Source organism: Lutra lutra, chromosome 16 (assembly GCF_902655055.1).
Source record: "Lutra lutra chromosome 16, mLutLut1.2, whole genome shotgun sequence".
Taxonomy (NCBI): domain Eukaryota; kingdom Metazoa; phylum Chordata; class Mammalia; order Carnivora; family Mustelidae; genus Lutra; species Lutra lutra.
The window spans coordinates 33,623,686-33,645,594 of NC_062293.1; the positions used below are offsets into that span (position 1 = coordinate 33,623,686).

The 21,909-nt window shown below is 39.5% G+C and overlaps 1 protein-coding gene across 2 annotated transcripts in view; it reads left to right on the plus strand.

The window, feature by feature from the left end:
- Positions 1-6,486: 6,486 nt before the first annotated feature.
- Positions 6,487-21,909, plus strand: part of GDPD1 (glycerophosphodiester phosphodiesterase domain containing 1) — a 56,122-nt gene continuing 40,699 nt past the window's right edge. Inside the window, exons 1-2 of one of the 2 annotated variants that reach the window (XM_047708116.1) lie at positions 6,487-6,806; positions 20,163-20,205. In XM_047708116.1, the coding sequence (XP_047564072.1) occupies positions 6,665-6,806; positions 20,163-20,205 (185 nt within the window). In that variant the 5' untranslated portion in view covers positions 6,487-6,664. The remainder of the gene's footprint in view (positions 6,807-20,162; positions 20,206-21,909) is intronic. The other variant, XM_047708115.1, reaches the window with a different exon arrangement.

The window sequence follows — 21,909 nt, forward strand, 5'->3', positions numbered from 1 at the left end:
TTTACAGCCTGCTTAAGACAATTGCAAACTTCTTCATGTTTTTATCTATAAATTGGTTTATAGAATGTTGCATTAGAGAAGTGTGGACTATGCAGTTTGTATTGCTTACTGCCTTGCACATTAGTGATATAACCTTATTCAGCAAATTTCCAAAGTGATTTTATTAAAGAAATTATATTTCTTCTGTAGCAGCACTTGCATTGTCCTTTGCTTAGCAGATGTTTCCTCTTTCTTATTGAGGATAAAGCAGATGATTCAAATGAATTTTTTTTTTTTTTTAAAGAATTGCTAGGTTAGAAGGGACTTCACAGGATATCTTTTGGCCTATTGGTAAGTCTGTTGTGTCTCCAAAAAGTTGTATAGAATTTTAGGAAGTAAATTACATCTTTTTTTTTTAATTTTATTTATTTATTTGACAGACAGAGATCACAAGCAGGCAGAGAGGCAGGCAGAGAGAGAGGAGGAAGCAGGCTCCCCGCTGAGCAGAGAGCCCGACGTGGGACTCGATCCCAGGACCCTGAGATCATGACCCGAGCCGAAAGCAGCGGCTTAACCCACTGAGCCACCCAGGCGCCCCGAAAGTAATTATATCTTATTCAAGGAGTGCTTATTAAAGGACAAATGTGATAGCTCTTTTTTATGTTAAACTATGTTACTCTGATTTTTTTTAAATGGCCTCACATGTTGGTTTAAAGTTAAGTTCCCTGTACTACTTAAACAGAGGAATTTGTATTTTAGTTGAAAAACAAAAAACTTTCAAGAGAGAGTAAAACAAAGAAAATTAGAAAAATGGGACTAGGAAAGTCTGATTCACAAAAATAACAATAGCTACTCTTTCCTGAATGCCACAATAATAACAGCGATTTCATGAATGTCCACTTCTTAGGTACTTTACTAAGCATTTTGCATACATTGTCTCTAATCCTTAAAACGTTGCAAGATAAGTCTGTTTTCACAGATCAAGAAATTAAAGTTAGAAGTGGCTGAATAATTTGTCCAGGGTCACATAGTAGGGAGTAGCAAAGTCAGAATTTAAATCAAGGACTCTGATTTCAAAGCTGTACTCTTCCGGTGTCCTGTCTTCTGAAAAAATATAAGATTGAAAACTGCATGTCAGTTCCTCCAACTGAATATTTGACTCTGGTCTTAAGACTTGGTGAACGGGTGAGTTTTGGGGTGCCTGGGTGGCTCAGTTAAGCATCTGCCTTCAGTTCTGGTCATGGTCTTGGGGTACTGGGATCTAGCACTGCAATGGTCTCCCCACTCAGCGGGAAGACTGCTTGTGTGGCTCCCTCTGCCCCACCCCCACCCCTTATGCTTGCTCATGCTTGCTTTCTCAGTCTCTAATGAATAAATAAAATCTTAGGGGCGCCTGGTTATCTCAGTTGGTTAAGCAACTGCCTTAGGCTCAGGTCATGATCCTGGTGTCCTGGGATTAAGTCCCGCATTGGGCTCCCTGTTTGTCAGGGAGTCTGCTTCTCCCTCTGACCCTCCCCCTTCTCATGCTCTCCATCTCATTTCTCTCTCCTCGGTCAAATAAATAAATAAAATCTTTTTTTTTTTAAAGATTTTATTTATTATTTGACAGAGATCACAAGTAGACGGAGAGGCAGGCAGAGAGAGAGAGAGGGAAGCAGGCTTCCTGCTGAGCAGAGAGCCCGACGCGGGACTCGATCCCAGGACCCCGAGATCATGACCTGAGCCGAAGGCAGCAGCCCAACCCACTGAGCCACCCAGGCGCCCAATAAAATCTTTTTAAAAAGACATGTGTGGGGCACCTCTGTGGCTCAATGGGTTAAGCCTCTGCCCTCGGCTCGGGTCATGATCTCAGGGTCCTGGGATCGCACCCTGTATCAAGCTCTGCTCACGGGGAGCCTGCTTCCACCTCTCTCTCTGCCTGCCTCTCTGCGTATTTGTGATCTCTCTCTCTGTGTCAAATAAATAAATAAAATCTTAAAAAAAAAAAAAAAGACGTGAATGGGTGAGTTTTTAATGTCAGAAAAATTGGGCATGATACCCCTAAAATATCTTGTTTCTTTTAAGACCATGAATCTTGATTCTCTCTAAACTCTATTGAATCTTTACATTATACCATCTCTTGTTACAGATTTTCTCCTGTATAAAATAGTACTATAGTAAATTGGAGCCAAAAAAAAAAAAAAAAAAAAAGATTCTACTGCTTAGGAAACCTGGACAATGGCACCTGAGTGGCTCAGTCTGTTGAGCATCAGACTCTTGGTTTTAGTTCAGAGCATGATCTCATGGGTCAGATGGGTGAGCCCCATGTTGGGCTCTGCACTCCTCAGGGAGCCTGCTTAAGGATTCTCGCCCACTGCCCACATCCGTCCCCACTCTCTCTCTCAAATAAATAAATCTTTAGAAAGAGAAATCTAGACAATTTACTTAATTCTTGAGCATTATTTTCTCTAAAATGGTAATGATTAAATAATAAAATGATAATGATAATTATTATTTATCACAAAGGGTGTTTGTGAGGAGTAAAGGAGTATATATAAAGCTCCTAACAGAGGGGCACAAAAATAACTTCTTTCTTTTTAAAGATTTTATTTATTTATTTGACAGAAATCACAAGTAGGTAGAGAGGCAGGCAGAGAGAGAGAGGGGGAAGCAGTCTCCCCGCTGAGTAGAGAGCCCGATGTGGGGCTCAATCCCAGGACCCTGGGATCATGACCTGAGCCAAAGGCAGAGGCTTTAACCCATTGAGCCACCCAGGTGCCCCTATAAATTCTTGATAATTATATTTTATCTTGAATTTACTTTTTAAAGGTATCCCATAATTCTAATAGTTTTGGAGATGGTGAATACATTTTGGTTAGTTTTAGTCCTACATTTTATTATCAGGTAAACAGTGCCTAATATATGTAAAACCTATGGTGAGCACCATGACGGGTAGCAGTTTTGTACACTTGATTTGTACCTTTCCTCTTGTACCTTTCTGTGGTCTTTTAAACTTGATTTAATTTTTGGTAGTTTGTTTATACTTCAAATATGACACCCTCTGAAATCCTTTGGCCACTCTCTCTCCTTTCTGTCTCTTACAACTTTGTGCCTGTCCTAAGATGTGGCAAATAGAACTACACTCAGTTTTTGGAATGCTGCACAACTGTGAACAAAGGCCAGCTAGCAGTTTATGTTTAATTTTCAGTATTCTGTATTCAGTATTTATTGGCCTAGGTTGGCACAGGAGCTCACTGGGTTGATGTTTTAAGGAAGTAGTTTACTGCATCTCCAAACATTGGATGCCATCTAAAGCTTTAGTTTGGTGATCTTGTAAAATGAGGATAGTAACTCCTTTACCTACCTCAAAAGATAACCTTGGTTCAAACTCTTAAAGTTGTATTAATTGAAGTCCTTTACAAACTCTTACAAACAGAAAGGATAGTTACTGTTATTTGTAACTGAGCTCAGACCCTATCATATTGTAAATACAATGTATTGTTCCCAAATCTTTCTATGCGAAAAATAATCCTGCCCAAAATATAGCAATAAAAATAATTTTCTTCTTTTTTTTTAAGATTTTATTTATTAGAGAGAGAGCACAAGCAGCAGGAAGAAGCAGAGAGAGAGGGAGAAGCAGATTCCCCATTGAACCAAGGAGCCTGACGTGGGGCTCCATCCTAGGACCCTGAGATCATGACCTGAGCCAAAGTCAGATGCTTGACCAACTGAGTCACCCAGGCATCCCACATGCATATGTCTTTTATTAATACTATGAACTTTTCTTTGCAGAATAAACTGTTAGACTTTGGATTGATGGGGCAAGGGATATATACATTTTGCATTTTGACACATGTTGCTAAATTGCCCTGCAAAAAGTTAAACCATGCTCTAGCCTAGTATCAGATTTCCAGATTGATGGCAGGCCATCAATCCAATCAGCACCAGTTTTCTTATTTTGAATAAGATCTCAACTTAATTTATGAATTCCTTCAGAACTCTTGGGTAAATATCTCTGATCCTAGGCATTACATCTGCTACCTAATGATTTGGGCAATGCAATTGTAAAGGGATTTAAATGACAACCTAAGGAATCATTCATTAATCTTTTATTTTTCAGAAGCTTAATACTATCTTCTCCAACCAACCCCTTGAACTGAATTAAGATTGGTGACCTTTGTTATAACATTAGCTACTAGCTATGTAATCTTGGGCAAAGTACTTAATTTCTGCAGAGAACAGTGAAACAGGCCAGGCACGTGGGTGGCTCAGTTGGTTAAGCATCCACCTTCAGCTCAGGTCATGATCCCGGGGTCCTGGGATAGAGACCCACTCTGGGATCCCTGCTCAGCAGGGAGGCTGTTTCTCCCTCTGCCACTGCCCCTGCTTGTGCTCTCTCTCTCTCTCTCTCCTTGGGTTAAACAAAAGTTTAACAAAAGTTAAAAGAAAAGTTGCTATCAGGTGAGATTTTGGTAAAGGGAAGCAGAACCATGCCCATCAAGCTGATCTATAGGATATAATTTGTCAGCCCTAAACAGATTATTTCTAACAAGGCAATATTTTTCAACTCATGAGTTTCCTTAAAATCTTTTAGTTTAAAAAATGTGGTTATATTTGATAATTTTCATACTTAGTTCTTTTTCTTCTATAAAGGCTTTACCATTTCTCTAGATATTTTGATATTAGATCAAGAAATAGACTTCCTATGGTGGCAAACTGATGCAGAAGTTTTTTTCAGCTACTTCTTTATTTTTTTTTTTAAGGTTTTATTTATTTATTTGACAGAGACAGAGACAGCTAGAGGAGGAGGAGGGGGAGGCGGAGAAGAAGCAGCCGGCTTCCCACTGAGCAGGGCGATGTGGGGCTCTATCCCAGGACCCTGGGATCATGACCAGAGCTGAAGGCAGATACTTAAGGACTGAGCCACCCAGGCACCCCTCAGCTACTTTTTTTTTTTAAAGGAAAAGATTTTAGGGGCGCCTGGGTGGCTCAGTGAGTTAAGCCTCTGCCTTCACCCCGGATCATGGTCCTGGGATCAAGCCCTGCATGGGGTTGTCTGCACGGTGGGGAGCCTGCTTCCCCCTCTCTCTCTGCCTGCCTCTCTGCCTACTTGTGATCTCTGCCACCCAGGTGCCCCAACTTTATTTATTTTTATTTTAGAGCAAGAGAGAGAGCGCACACAAGCAGGGGGGAGAGCAGAGGGGAGGAGAAGGAGGGGGAAAGAACCCCAAGCCAACTTGTGCTGAGCTCCGAGCCCTGAGTAGGGCGCTATCCCACAACCCTGAGATCACCTGAGCTGAAACCAAGAGTCTAACACTCAGCCCATTGAATGTTACCGAGGCGCCCCAATTTCAGCTACTTTTTAAAATTTAGTGTAGGCCACCGTTTCCTAGAATCTTCATGGAATGAGGACTTCAACTATCTGTATTTTAACCTCAAACTTTGTAATTGATTAAGTTCTTCTAGCTTATCTCGTAACTCAGGCAAAAGATCCTGCAGGCAAAACATAACCTGATGGGGGCGCCTGGGTGGCTCAGCGGGTTAAAGCCTCTGCCTTTAGGCTCAGGTCATGATTCCAGAGTCCTAGGATCGAGCCCCACATCCGGCTCTCTGCTCAGCAGGGAGCCTGCTTCCCTTCCTCTCTCTGCCTTCCTCTCTGCCTACTTGTGATCTCTGTCAAATAAATAAACAAAATCTTAAAAAAAAAAAAAACATAACCTGATGGGCACTGAAACTAACCCCTTAATTACCCCCTGAACCAGCAAGACCCCCAGTCAAGATTACATACTGTCTTAAAAGTCAGTGATCGACTTGACCTTCACGGCGCTCCTCGGATATGTAGCCACCTACCTTTTCCCCACATTTTCCTTATGTCAACCTGGAAGTATGGATAAAAGGAAAACTAGTTGGCCCTTCTGGGATTGAGTTTCCCATCTAAGACTTCTAAATAATAACCTATAAACTTGTCACGTTTTCTTAATATAAGTAGACTTGCAAGTCAACAAATATTTCTTGACTTCCTATCCAAGGCAGGGGGGGTGGGGGGGATGGGGAGATGGATTGCATTTTCACAGTGAAACGAGGGAGGAGTCTGCCCCTCGAATATTTGATTGATAAGCAAACTAGTACGTCTTATGCTATGTATAATAGGGAAAACTCTATCTTAGCTAGACAAACGGATGGGTTCATTATTTGTTTTAGCAAGCCTTAACTCCTCCATTGGTAAAAGTTCTTTGCACTTCCTAGAGTAGGGGTTCAGATGTGCCCTGGAATCTCTCTCTTTTTGATGAGGATTTTCTAATTATGTCAGGCCTTCCTGAATTCAGGCTATCTTTGAAAAGCCTTTTCTGCCTGAGGGATGGCGAAGGCACTGGCAGGATTCCAAGCTTTCGCCTCCTTTGGAGCTTTTCTAAAGCGCTGTGGGTTCTACCACAGAGCTGGATGACAAATGCTCACTACCGGACCTCTGCAGGCTCCTACCCAGCAGCCAGAGCGCGCCTGCGTACCGCAGCCCCTTTGTTGCTCAGACGCCCGGGGTCTGGCTGCGCCTGCGTGGACGGCTGGCGCCGACAAGTGCGCTGCACCGCGGGTACCGGCTGGGGGCGAGCAGACCTCGAGCAGCTGCCTCAGCCGCCACAGCCGTTGCGACCGCCGCAGCGGAGTTCAGAGGGCCGGGGGGTGGGAGACTTCCCACAAGGAGGCTGAGATGTCGTCCACCGCGGCTTTTTACCTTCTCTCCACCCTGGGAGGGTACTTGGTGACCTCATTCTTGTTGCTCAAATACCCGACCTTGCTGCACCCGAGAAAGAAGCAGCGATTCCTCAGTAAACACATCTCTCACCGCGGAGGTGAGAGGGGGTCCCCAGATCGATGGCGGAGGTGGGGGAGGCTTTCCCCCCCACTAGAGCTGAGGGTCCTTCAGAGCTCTGCAAAAGGCTGGCGGGTGGAAATGCGTGAGAGTTTGAGGAAGAATGGGTGTGCGAAAGAGGACTCCCTGGAGGTGAAGGCGATGTGAAGGGGAGCTCTCCTGAAGGAAGATAAGGGATCTTGAGACAGAGCCATGGTGGGGCTCTGTCGAGTGCGGCGGTGTCAGGTGTTCTCTGAAGGAGGACGGACGAGGGTGAGAATTAAGGGTGGATGGAGCGTTTCTCGGCAGATGGAAGGATGATCGCAAGGTCCCTTTCTAGCAGCGAGGCTGAAGACGGTGGGGGGAGCGCGGAGCAGAACCCGGGTACCCGGCGGGGGAACCGGAACCGACTGCTCTGAGCGGAGCCAGTGGCTGAGCTTGTAGGGAGATCCGGGGCGACGAGCTTCGAGGGTTGAGGAACTGCGTGAACCTGGACGGTGCTGTAGCTTGGTTGTCTGCAGTCCCTGGGGACTGGTTTCCACCCCCCCCCCCATCCCCGTCCCCCTCTCTGAATACTGATAATTAAGAAGAGAGGGAAACCTAGTCACTGACCTGGGGACACTTCCCAAGGTCACAGAGCTTGGACTGGACTGGGACAGAAATTGGAGCGTCCTGGTTCCCAAGGCAGCAAACCTTTCACCTGCCTTCCCCCCGCCCCTTTTTTTTAAGCCCTACGCTGCACCTCAGCAATAACACCTGGGTTTTCTAAAGACAAAAAGACGATGTAATTTATGACAGGACTATATTGCTTAACGAAAACAAAGAAGTTGTTTCTTGGAAAAGTATCTTGCTAAAAGGAGCCTAGATAGTTCACCCTGTGATTTCCCAAAGAGCAGGCCAAATCTTTGCCTCTTCATTATCTCAGAATAATGAGTCTTTATTTCATTTCAAGCATGATGTATAAAATGCTGTGAAATTGGATGAAGTCAATAATTTTAACTGTTCTTTACAGATGAATGTTTAACTAGGTTAAAACTGCTTGGGATTCACAGTCTAAAACTTGAAATGGCAAATTCTAGGAGTTTACAGTCTAAAACTTGATTTAGTACTGTAACAAATTTTCTAACAAGAATTGGCCAGGAATACAGTTTTAAATATGACAGAAATACATTAGTATTCTTCTGTATAATCTGTACAGTTCTATGTTAAACATAGTTCTAAAGAGTGACTTCAATAGTTGTGCTAGTCTCCTTATGAAAAGCATCAAAGGTTTTAAGGGGTCACCAGCTAAATGCCATGTAAATGCTTATTTGGTTTAATTAAATATATAGTTACCTTTTTTTAAAGTTTATTTACTTATTTAAGTAATCTCTACACCCAACATGGGGCCTGAACTCATCACCCTGAGATCAAGAGTTGCACACTCTTCTGACTGAGCCAGCCAGGTGCCCTCTGTTTACTTAAAAAAAAAAAAAAATGTACTTATTAAAAACCCAAAACAAAACTAAGATCCTCCAAAAAGCTATCAAAACTGTCATTGTGGGTGACCTAAATTTTATTTTTAAAAGAAATAAGTGTTAATTTTTGAATTTTTGTGACGCTCTGCAGGTGAGAAAAACAGTACTCTGTTGAGGTTAAAAAATGTATGCTAGATCAACGTAGCCAATATCAAAACCAGGATAAGCTGGATCTCCAATTCTCACTTACTGACAGAAATACTTTAAAAATATTTTCCCCTAGATATAAAGTCATTTTCAGTTGTTTCAGTTTCACCCCTTATATAAAAATTTCCATTCATTATTTGCAAACATGGGATCAGTATTTGTATATTCAAAAATATATACCTGAAACTGTCATAAGAATCTCATTAAGTATCTGCATACTTGAATCTATTTACTTGTATGATGGTCCTAATGTACTGTAGTTAGTTCCCATGTTGTTAGTGCTTAATATGCTTTTGTTGAGTACGTGCACCAAATAATATAATTAAATCCAGAATGGTAGGGAGATATTTATTAAAAAATACTTTGTAAATCAAGATACTAAGTTCTTGGAAAATAATAGTTGAGAAAGGAGTCACCTCCTTACTTACTTTTTATTTTTGTCTTGGACACTGCCAACAGCAGTCACTAGTCTCTCTGTGCATATTACTAACATATGGGCTAATTCTCTGTTGCCCTAACCTCAAATACCTGATATTTCATGTACGCCAGATGTATGACCATTCCAAGATGGAAACATTGATCAATATATCTTATAAAGTATATACACCAGGATTACTATAACTATATTATGTCTGCATTATCACCTGGGTCAGATCCTGGACCACTAGTTAGTATTGGGAAGAAGACCTAGTTTCCTTCTTTATAAATGAGGACTGTTTGCCTTGCTTCTCTTTGGGTTGTTAGGAGGATTAGGTATATAAAATGCACTTTGAAAACTGTAAAATTGTTTAGAAATATAAGCATGTAAACAGGGATCCACATACGTGTTTTGTAGTAGAACTTCGAGGTGATTGAGAAGGAGTAAGATCACCTTATACTTAATGTTTTCAAAATTTTAATGAACATATTGCCTTTTGCTAAGATTGGTTGTCTTTGAAAGAGGAAATTAATGTTTAAAAATTAAATGCTGTGGGATTATTTTGTTCTTGTCTCTTTAGAGCATACACTGTATTATATTATATCATAATGGGATATGTTAATACATCTGCCTCCCTTAGTTCATTAAGGGGAGGTTTCAGATTTTATTAATGCTTCTGTCTCTAGCTTCAGTGCAGATCCTAACATAATCAAAATAATAAATTATTGTCTGCTAATTACTGCATGCTAGGTCCTTCCCATGTATTTCCTAAATTTATTTGACCAAAGAACACCTTTTATAACTACAATGTATTGAGGAAACACCAATAAGATCAAAGATATAACCTTTGGATCAAATGGAGAGCAAGCAATACTCTCAAAGCCCATTTTCTTAATTTCTCTATGAAAGCATGAATTTTATTAATATTCTTTCCAATTGCATAAGTAATTCATGTTCATTGTAGAAGTTTGGAAAATATAGAAATGAAAAAAGAAAAAATAGTTCCTAAAACTTTACTATCTGGATAAAATCTCTGTTAAAATTTTGAAGTATATCCTTTAAATACCTATTTTCTGATATTTGGAATCATAGTGTATATATATTTTTTATTTATTTAAGACATATATATATAGAGAGAGAGACAGAGACAGAGCTTGAGCAAGAATAGGCTCCTATCTGAGTAGAGAGCCTGATGTGGGGCTCTATCCCAGGACCCTGGGATCATGACCTAAGCTGGAGACAGATGATTAACCCACTGAGGCATCCAGGCACCTCCTGGAATCACAGTGTATGTACATTTATTTCAGATGCCAACTGAATTGGCTAGAGGTACGACTATAGGGAAATATGGGAATAAGTTACTCCAATACTCCTTAATCTATCTCCATGAAGCAAATGAATTAAGCAACAGGCTTAAAAAAAAAAAAAAAAAAAAGTCTATGTACTAGGATTCAGTGGCCAAAGAATAAGAATTGCCAACCCATGAAATCCCTACCTTCCCTTTTAATCTTTCACCCTCAATCTTGAGACAGAGTATTGTCACAATCTGGGTAACCTGCCACAGAATAATTTGGCAAGTAATAAGTTTGAGGGTAAATTTGCTGTTGGACGCTGGCTGCTTCTGGGTCCTAAACTTTAACTGGATGTTCAAGGACGAAATTAAATCATTAATTTGAGTCTTAAAAGTGTCACTGGAAGTGGCAGTCTGCAGTTGCCTCCTTAAACATATTCTATGTCAGGGTATCAGTTATTTCTCTTCTTGTTCCCTCATTCCTATATTTAGGGAACTCTTCCTCACTTTTCAATGAGAACTCTTTTCCTTCCTCCCTCCCTCCCTCCTCCCCTTCCTTCCTTCCTTCCTTCCTTCCTTCCATAATCCCTGCATCCAACATGGGGCTCAAATTCACAACCCCAAGATCAAGAGTCACATGCTCGGGGCACCTGGGTGGCTCAGATGGTTAAGCGTCTGCCTTTGGCTCAGGTCATGATCCTGGGGTCTTGGGATTGAGCCCCATGTCAGGCTGTCTGCTCAGCAGCTTCTCCCTCTTTCTCTGCCTGCCACTCCCCCTGCTTGTGCTCTCTCTCTCTCTCTGTCAAATAAATAAATTAAATATTTATTTAAAAAAAAAAGTCACATGCTCTTCATCTGAACTAACCAGGTGCCCTTTCAACAAGAACTTTTCCTCATTCATTTCCTCAACTGGTTCACTCATTCGTACCGATACCTTATTAGCAATGAAGTTGTTTATCATTTATTTATTTATTTTTAAGATTTTATTTATTCATTTGACAGATAGAGATCACAAGTAGGCAGACAGGCAGGCAGAGAGAGAGGAGGAAGCAGGCTCCTGGCCGAGCAGAGATCCTGATGTGGGGCTCGATCCCAGGACCCTGAGTTCATGACCTGAGCTGAAGGCAGAGGCTTTAACCCACTGAGCCACCCAGGTACCCCTGTTTATCACTTATTTAATACTGCTTTTCTGCTTAAGAAAGCAAACTAAAATGTACTTATTTTCAGCAATGGCTAAAAAATATGTATGTCTTAAATTGTATACAAGTTTAGAAAAATTAAATATAAAAATATCATATAGAAAAATTACTGAAATTATGATAGATACATAATAAAAACCACTTACCATTGAAGAGAGCATACGTGTGGTAGTTAGTTGGTAAATGCTGCCTGTGTATCAATATACAGTTTGAATATCCTTCTGTGCTACTAGTGTGTTTAATTTTTTCTTATACCTGTAGCTACAGATTTCACCAGTTTTTTCCTCTTGAGATACAAAACCAAGTCTGCAGTGTTCCAGGGAACACATATTGAGAAATGCTCTTAGTATACACCATTTCTACTCCTTACAAGCTCTTTATGCACTTATGTAAATTACATATACTATTTCCAAGGCACACTGTAAATGTTGAAGGAACAAGTGAATTTAGAAATAAAGAAGAGGCCATCTGGTTGGTTAAGGTCCTGACTCTTGATTTCAGCTCAGGTCATGATCTCAGGGTTGTGAGATTGAGCCCCTGTGTTAGGCTCTGTGCTGGGCTTGGAGCCTGCTTCAGATTCTCTCTCCCTCTCCCGTTGCCCTCCTCCTTCCCTGCTTGTATGCTCTCTCTCTCTTTAAAAAAAAAAAAAAAAAAAAAAAGGTGTGGGGGGCATCTGGGTGGCTCAGTGGGTTAAAGCCTCTGCCTTCGGCTCAGGTCATGATCCCAGAGTCCTGGGATCGAGCCCCGAATCGGGCTCTCTGCTTGGCGGGGAGCCTGCTCCCTCTTCTCTCTGCCTGCCTCTCTGCCTAGTTGTGATCTCTCTCTCTGTCAAATAAATAAATAAAATTCTTAAGAAAAAAAAAAGAAAGAAATGAAGAAGGAACTTACTCTGTCACTTGATTTACTGAAAAATTTCGTTTTGAGATCAGATCATATCTCAAACATTAGGATATGTTTTATTTGAACTAAGCTTTCTTTTTTTTTTTTTTTAAGATTTTATTTATTTATTTGACAGAGAGAGATCACAAGTAGACGGAGAGGAAGGCAGAGAGAGAGAGAGAGAGGGAAGCAGGCTTCTTGCTGAGCAGAGAGCCCGATGTGGGACTCGATCCCAGGACCCTGAGATCATGACCTGAGCCGAAGGCAGCGGCTTAACCCACTGAGCCACCCAGGCGCCCTGAACTAAGCTTTCTTATCCAATATCAGAAAATACTTAATTTTGAAGGTTTCTTTGTGTGCATGTGGCTAATGCATAGTCATATTTGTCATTGGTTTTCTAAACATCACACACACATTGATCGTGTAGACAAAGATGTTAATCATGGTGGTTAGAGCATATCTATAAAACAACTCTACAGTGTTTATTGGTATATAAAGCATTTGGAAGACAAAAAGAAAACTAAACAGACATTTCTTTCCTTCACAGCATGTAAATCTAATTAAAGATCCAAAAGAGAATGTTTCCTTTACTTTTCCTGTCCTATCAGAAATTAACTGATCACAGAGCATATGGATGGCAGAGTTGATTATGTGTCTGACTCTTGGTTTTGGGTCAGGTCGTGATCTCAGGATCATGAGACTGAGCCCCTTTTCAGGCTCTGCACTCAGCACAGAGTCTGCTTGAAACTCACTCTCCCTCTGCCCCTCCCCTGCTCTCTCTGAAAGAAAGAAAAAGAAAAAGAAAGAAAGAAACTAATTACAAAGTAATTATGAAACACTATATAAGAGGGAAAAAGTTAATATAGAATGAAAACTTGGGAAGTATATAGTGAAGCTGTAAATAAAGAGAAATGGGACTTTTCAGAGAAGATTTTTCTCAAAGAAGTGAAAAATGTGAACTAGAAGAGGGAGGCAGTATGATGTAAGCAGAGGAATTATAAACATATTAGGACAGCATGTAAAATCTGTGACACTCATTCTCTTTCCCATTTCATAATTTAATAACTAATTAAAAATTAAACATCTGTTTATATGTCAGATGGTGATATGCAAAGCCAGGCATTGTTTAAACTGATTATTGAAGGAAAAGGAAAATTAGTGGCAAGTGTGCTTCTATAAATGATATAACTAGTAACAAAAGGAATTCAAATAATTTCATGAGACAAGAGCTACCACCAAATAATTCCTTGGAGAGGAATGGCATACTCTTTAATTAGTCCCTTGGTTACTCTCCAGGCTTTCACCATATGAATCTAACAGGTAATTTGTAGGTGTTATCATTGTGGAATTTATCTCCAAGCTTTATAAACAAGTAGAAAATGGGAATAAGGACCAATATGAATAATGTATATAGTTTATGCTTGAATTGTAGTTCCCCTCATTGGCTATGTGACTACCCAACTTTTTTCTGGTTGTGTGGGTTTTAATGAAATAATATATAAGGTGCTAAGTACAGTGTATAGCTTCTATTAAATATTAATATCTTGATTGTCGTTTTATTTAATACTGGGTATTAATTTCATAAACTTACAAAATCAAAGATCTTAATGTTTTCATGCTTAAGCTGTTAGGTTTAAATGAATAACAAAATTAATATGAAAAGCAGACATAAAAGACAAACATGCAGACTCTGAATGTAAATATTAGTAAAAATTATATTACCTGTGGGAAAATTTATTTCAGAGTACTGAATCTCTATCCTATTTTTTCTAACTTGTTTTCCCCAAACCAAAACATCATTTCAATTCAGATATATGCAAAAGTATTAAGACTCCATGAACCTATATCACCCAGATACAATTACTATCATGTACTCACAGTTTTTTTTTTTTTTTAAAGGCAGTTTTAGGATGCCTGGGTGGCTCAGTTGTTAAGTGTGTGCCTTCGGCTGAGGTCATGATCCCAGGGTCCTGGGATCGAGTCCCACATTGGGCTCCTTGCTCATCAAAGATCCTGCTTCTCCCTCTGTCTGCCTGCCGCTCCCCCTGCTTGTACTCTCTCTCTCTCTCTCTGACAAATAAATAAATAATAAAATCTTTTAAAAAATTTAAAAAGGCAGTTTCACTTAAGGATATATTTGATGTATTAATAAAAATTATTTTATTAAATTTCATCCCTATATATATGTAACTTTTTAAAAAAATATTTATTTATTTGACACAGAGAGATACAGAGAGAAAGGGAACACAAGCAAGGGGAGTGGGAGAGGGAGAAGCAGACTTCCTGCAGAGCAGGAAGCCCAATGTGGGGCTCAGTCCCAGGAACCTGGATCATGACCTGAGCCGAAGGCAGACACTTAGCTGACTGAGCCACCCAGGCGCCCCCGTAACTTTTTTTTTACACGTAACTTTTTAAAAATGAATGTCTTTTTAAAAAAAATTTAATTTTAAGTAAGCTCTATACCCAACATGGGGCTTGAACTCATGACCCTGAGATCAAGAGTCACTTACCCTACCAACTGAACCAACCAGGCACCCTGAGTACACATAACTTTTATTTTTTTTAATTTTATTTATTTGAGAGAGTGAGAGAGCCATGCACAAATGCATGTGCACACGTTGGGTGAGGGCAGAGAGAGAAGCAGACTCCCCAAGTGGAGAACGGACCTGGGGCTAGATCCCGGAACTCCGGGATCATGACCTGAGCCAAAGGCAGACACTTAACTGACTGAGCCACCAGATACCCCACACAAAACTTCTCATATTTTATGTGACAAAATTGGAAGTACATACAGAACACTTCTGTTGCATATCAGAGTATGATGGTGATTGTTTTGAGGAAAAGCACTTACGCAATCATCTGAATTGTGAGCTGAATTAGCCCTTATTTTCTTCCCACAGAACACCATTTTTATTTAAAAAAAACTGAAACCAGTTATTCAGACTTGAGTATTCAGCAGATGTAGTCTTGAAAATTATAAAATGAGTCTGTCATTAGAAGAAAAATAAGCTATATTTTAAGGCAGTGCCAATGATTACATTTGAGGTTTCAAGCAAAAATTAGAAATTTGGAAAGCTTTTATACTCCACTGTGAGCTTGATAGCTTTCTCACAGATTTTCCTGATGAGATGAGGAATTAACAAATGTGACTTTAAAAAATATGGTATAATGAAATGTGTCAATATTTAGAAAATCAGCATGATTCAGTGAATTAGTATTTTCCAAAGACCAATGCATGATATAAAACCATGCTTGGGTGAAAGATTTATTCAAAGTTCAAGATGGACTTATGGGTGCTGATTCTTGATCTCAGCTCGGGTTTTGATCTCAGGATTGTGAGTTTAAGCCCTTCTGGGCTTGGAGCCTACTTAAAAAAACAAAGTTCAAAATGAAGCAGTGGATTTTCTTTTTTTTTTTTCTTTTTTTATTTTTTAAGATTTTATTTATTTATTTGACAGAGAGAGATCACAAGTAGATGGAGAGGCAGGCAGAGAGAGAGAGAGAGGGAAGCAGGATCTCTGCCAAGCAGAGAACCCGATGCAGGACTCGATCCCAAGACCCTGAGATCATGACCTGAGCCGAAGGCAGCGGCTTAACTCACTGAGCCACCCAGGCGCCCAAAATGAAGCAGTGGATTTTCATATAATGGAGTATGAAAAAGTCATTCATATGGTTCAGATTTCACATTGCAAGTAACTTTTGAGAAATAACCCCTATTGGGTGCCTGGGTGGCTCAGTGGGTTAGGCCGCCCTGGGTGGCTCAGTGGGTTAGGCCGCTGCCTTCTGCCAGGGTCATGATCTCAGGGTCCTGGGATTGAGCCCTGAATGGAGCTCTCTGCTCAGCGGGGAGCCTTCTTCCCACTCTCTCTTTGCCTACCTCTTTGCCTACTTGCGATCTCTGCCTGTCAAATAAATAAATAAAATCTTAAAAAAAAAAAAAAAAAAAGAAAAGAAAAAGAAACTACCACTTGTTAAATTCTGGTGCAGTATCAAAAAAGAATCTTTCCAACTGGCTATCTGTGTGAAGGTTGGTATACATGAATGAAACAGATATGAGAATGCAGCTGCCTTCTATAAAGCATTAAAGAGATTTGCAAAAATGTAAAATAATGCCACTCTTCATTAAATATGGAAGATAGTTAATTTTCATAAAATGTTAACAAAAAAAGTAGCACTCTGTCTTTTGTGGTCATATTATAGAGTGTTTTGTTCTTGAATATTGATTATTTGAATATAACATATTTCCATAGTTTTTGACTAAAACAAATACCAACTAGATTTCTTTTTTTTTTTAAGAGAGAGAGAGAGAGAAAGAGAGGAGGGGCAGAGGGAAGGAGAGAGAATCCTAAGAAGACTCCACGCCAGTGAGAGAATCCTAAGAAGACTCCACACCAGTGCAGAGCCCAACATGGAGCTTGATCTCACCACCCTGAGATCATGACCTGAGCTGAAATCAAGAGTCAGAGGCTTAACTGACTGAGTCACCCAGGTACCCTAACACCAACTAGATTTTTAAAAGTCACTTAACCGGACACTTAGGTGGCTCAGTTGGTTAAACGTCACATTCGGCTCAGGTTGTGATCCCGGGGTCCTGGGATCAAGCCCCAAGTTGGGCTCCCTACTCTGCAGGGAGCCCACTTCTCCCTCTCTTTCTGCCTGTTGCCCCCCACCCCACTTGCACTCTCTCTCTGTCTCTCTCTGTCAAGTAAATAAATAAAGTTAAGAAAATCTTTAAGAAAGAGTGGGGCACCTGGGTGGCTGAGTGGGTTAAGCCTCTGCCTTCAGTTCAGGTCATGATCTCAGGGTCCTGGGATCGAGCCCCGCATCGAGCCCCGCATCGAGCCCCGCATCGGGCTCTCTGCTCAGCAGGGAGCCTGCTTCCCCCTCCCTCTCTGCCTGCCTCTCTGACTACTTGTGATTTCTGTCAAATAAAATCTTTAAAAAAAAAAAAAAACAGAAAAAGTCATTTAACCTTGAAAGAGCACTTACTTTTTTTTAAAGAGCACTTATTTTTACAAAAGCTATAATCTTCAGATTTACTTCATCTGTTTTCTGTTGTGCATCAACTGTAGTGACTAAAGTAAACCTAAAATCAAAGTAGCTTTTTTTACATGGGTATTCCTTTCTCTCTACTGAACTATGGAACTCTAGAACATTCAGCTAATATATTCATTTCTTCATACTTTGTGTTTCTATTGATTATTAATTAGGTTGCCATGGAAGCACAATCTAACAATATAAGAGAAGAAAATTCTAATACTCTCACAAATATGTCCAGGTGGTATTGTATGTATGTATGTATGTATGTACATTTTAATGCTAATACTTGAACAGTGCCATAAACTTGAAGTGTTTCTTTTTGCTAAAAAGAAATTGGCTGTTTTTCTTAAGTATTTGGAAAAGTATTTCCTAAGTATTTTTCCTGTACATTCCATTAATTATTTAATAATACTGAAATCTTTTAGTTTTAAAATACTTTAAATATTATGGCTAGCGTGTTATGTTAATTGATTCTACCTAGTATATATAATATTAGATAATTAGATACTTTGTATCTGTGTCCTTTTTGTCATTGCAATATTTGTCACTCATCAATCAGTGGACATCCACCAAGTACCAGTTACTGTAACAGTGGCAATAGCAATAATAATAGCAGTAATCCTTTACTTTCACGGAATATTAACTATTTCATTAACTCTAATGCCATTAATTATAAAATGCACATTTTCTTTTCTTTTTGAGGTAGGGGAGGGGCAGAGGGAGAGAGGGAGAGAAAGAATCTTAAGCAGACCCCAACCCCAGCACAGAGCCCAACACATGGCTCAGTCTTACACTCATGAGATCATTACCTGAGCCAAAAGCAAGAGTCGGACACTTAACTGACTGAGCCACCCAGACACCCCTAAAATGCACATATTTAACATACTGCTAAGAGAGAGAAAATCTTGCCAAGTAAACTACTACACACCATCTGGGGCGCCTGGGTGGCTCAGTTGTTAAGTGTCTGCCTTTGGCTCAGGTCATAATCCCAGGGTCCTGGGATCGAGCCCCGCATCTAGGTCCCTGCTCAGCGGGAGGCCTGCTTCTCCCTCTCCTAATATCCCTGCTTGTGTTCCCTCTCTCACTGTGTCTATCTCTGTCAAATAAATAAATAAAAATCTAAAAAAAAAAAAAAAAGATGGGAGGCCTGGGTGGCTCAGTTGGTTGGACAACTGCCTTCGGCTCAGGTCATGGTCCTGGAGTCCCGGGATCGAGTCCCGCATTGGACTCCCAGCTCCACGGGGAGTCTGCTTCTCTCTCTGACCTTCTCCTCGCTCATGTGTTCTCTCTCAAATAAATAAATAAAATCTTTAAAAAAAGAAAGACCCTCTCTAAGGTCTTAAAAAAAAAAAAACTATTACACACCATTTGTTGTAAAATGCATCCTAACTTATGAGATGTTAAAAGGGAAAAACTCATTTTTCGAATTGACAACGTAGGACACCTGACATGTGAATTCATTTAACTACACCAATCCTATGAAATAGGTGCCAACCTTTATCCTCATTCTTTTTTTTTTTCTTTTTTAATATTTTATTTTTGTAGGGAAGCTCCTGGCTCAGTCAGTAGAGCATGTGACTCTTAATCTTGGGGTCATGAGGTTGAGCCCTACTTTGGGGGTAGACTTAATAAAAAAATTTTTTTTTTTTTGGGGGGGGATGAAATATTTATTTTTAATTTTTTATTTTTCAGCATAACAGTATTCATTATTTTTGCACCACACCCTAAAAAATTTTTTTTTTAATTCTAATTTTTTAAATGTAATCTCTCCCCCCAGTGTAGCATTCAAACACATAACCCTGAGATCAAGAATCTCACACTCCACTAAGATAGCTAGGCATCCCTCATTCTTACAGATAAGTAAGCTCAGCCTCAGGGAGGTTTTGTAACTTTCCCAAGGTCATGCAAATATCAAGTAGATTTGTGAGCAAAGATCCTAACTCCACCTTTAACTACTGCACTACATTGTCTTCAGCCAAAGCAATTAAAACAGGAACTTATTTTCAGTAATTCATAGGAAAAGGAGGAGTCAGTTTTATAATTTATGCTATAATGTGATAAATTCTTTTTTTTTTTAAAGATTTTATTTATTTATTTGACAGAGAGAAATCACAGGTAAGCAGAGAGGCAGGCAGAGAGAGAGGAGGAAGCAGGCTCCCTGCTGAGCAGAAAGCCCGATGTGGGGCTCGAACCCAGGACCTGGGATCATGACCTGAGCCGAAGGCAGCGGCTTAACCCACTGAGCCACCCAGGCGCCCCAATATAATGTGATAAATTCTTACTAGAGAGATGCGTAAGAGAGTTTGGGGATGCAGAGGAGATAGATTAACTGTTTCTGAGGAGGTATATATATATATACCAGGTCCTCTTCTGTCTTTCCTATGATGAGCAGATATTGTAGCTTAAAAAACATGTTTAGGTTCTAACCTTTCTGTGTTGCTGCGGCTTTGTTTTAATCTTTGATTCTTCCTGGTGCAGCCAAAAAGAATTCAAAATACCATTACATTCTTTAAAAAACTTGTAATGTCTACACAGTATGTAAACATCGAGATTCACTAGATGTAGCTTATTAAAGTTAATTTCTGGAAAAATTAAAAAGTTCAAATTAGGGGAGCCTGGGTGGCTCAGTCGGTTAAGCATCTGCCTTCATTTAGATTGTAGTCCCAGGGTCCTGGGATTGGGCCCTGAGCCCTGCTCAGAGGGGAGTCTGCTTCTCCCTCTACCTCTGCCTTCCACTTCTCCCTCCTACTCCTGTGCAGGTGTGTGCTCTCTCAAATAAATTAATAAAATCTTTTAAAAATTTAAAATTTTTTTTTAAAAGTTGAAATTAGCTAGTAAATGAAATTTAAATTTAATGTTTTCACAGGTGCAGGAGAAAATTTGGAGAATACAATGGCAGCCTTTCAGCAGTAAGTATATAAAAAGGTATACTTTTTTTTTAAGGTATTCTTTTATAGTTTATCCTTTATAGTTTATCTTTGAAGTGATGATGATTCACAAAGTGAAGGTAGTATACATGTCACATCCACTTGTGATAGTTGTTTTTATCTTATTAAGATCACTTTTTTTTTTTTTTTTTTTTTTTTTAGTTTAGCTAGTCTGAAGTGTTAAAAAGAGTGTTTGGCTTTTGCATAACTGAAAAACTAGATCAGAGTTGTGGGTAATCAAAAGATACTATAGTTCTAACGCTGAAAGAAGGCATTTGTAACAAGGAACACACTGTGTGTGATGCTAATTAGTCTTGGAGAGAAGAGAAAAGAAGAAAATGAAACAACTGTTAACACTGGTTGCTGTTTATGAATAGGATTATGTGTCTGCCCTGTAATTCTTCTACAGACCTGAAGCTGTGATCTGGTCTTGTTTGAAGCCTTAAGAATGTTGGTCTTATTTTTTTTTTAAAGGTAAATTAGCTTTTTCCCCAATGTTTCAGGTCTCTTTTGGAGCACTACACAGAGAAGCAGCAGGAGAGACAGGAATGAAAGCTGATTGATACCTTGTTCTCTGTCTCAAAGTAAATGAGCATCATTGGTCTGTAGTAAGGGTGAAAACAGTTTTCTTTTCCCTGAAAAGTAAGGCAGAGGATATAAAAAGTTAAACTCCATGGAAGACATTACCTTTCCATATTTAGTAGGAAACATATTTTCTTATATATTTTTATGGATACATTGGGACTGAGAAATCAGAATTTGGCTTTTTAAAAAAATATTACTATCTCTTTTTTGTTTTTTAAAGATTTTATTTATTTATTTGACAGAGATCACAAGTAGGCAGAGAGAGAGGTAGAAGCAGGTTCCCTGCTGAGCAGAGAGCCTGATGTGGGGCTCGATCCCAGGACCTTGGGATCACAACCTGAGCCAAAGGCCAAGGCTTTAACCCACTGAGCCACCCAGGTGCCCCTGGCTTAAGTTTTTATTCTGTTTCTCATCATTTAAAGGTACCTTAGAATTTAGGGGAGCCTGGATGGCTCAGTTGGTAGAGCATGTGACCCTTAATCTTGGGGTTGTAAGATCGAGCCCCACATTGGGCATAGAGATTACTTAAAAATAAATAAAATAAAAATAACAAAGACACCTGAGAGTTTATTTTTCCTGTTATCAGGTCCAAATGTACTGCTTCTCCATATTCTAGTTTCATCTAAATCCTATCCTCCTGTGTTTATCATTGCTTATTCTTCCTGTTCTCCAATACAATACCTTTGGCTATAATCACCAGATGCTCTAAAACCCTAAAATGCAAAAACTTTCCTCCTGTCTGTGGAAAAAACTTTCCAGATTCTGAAACAAAATAATTTAACTTACTTTAAGTCAAAATAAAATACAATAAATTAAAGTAAGTTACTTTATGTTATCTTCTCTACTGAGATCATATATGTAGGTATCTTTAGTATAATGTATACATCTAGATATAATTAGATATATATAACATACATAATGCATATATATATAACTGTATTTGTGCAGTTTACACTGAGACACATACACACATACACATACCCCCCCCATATACTATGATTTAACAAATATTTGTTCCCTGGCATGTAGTGATATATATTACCTGGGGGAAAAAATATTTATAACTTTGAGTGATTTTAGCTTTTTTATGTTTAAGGTATA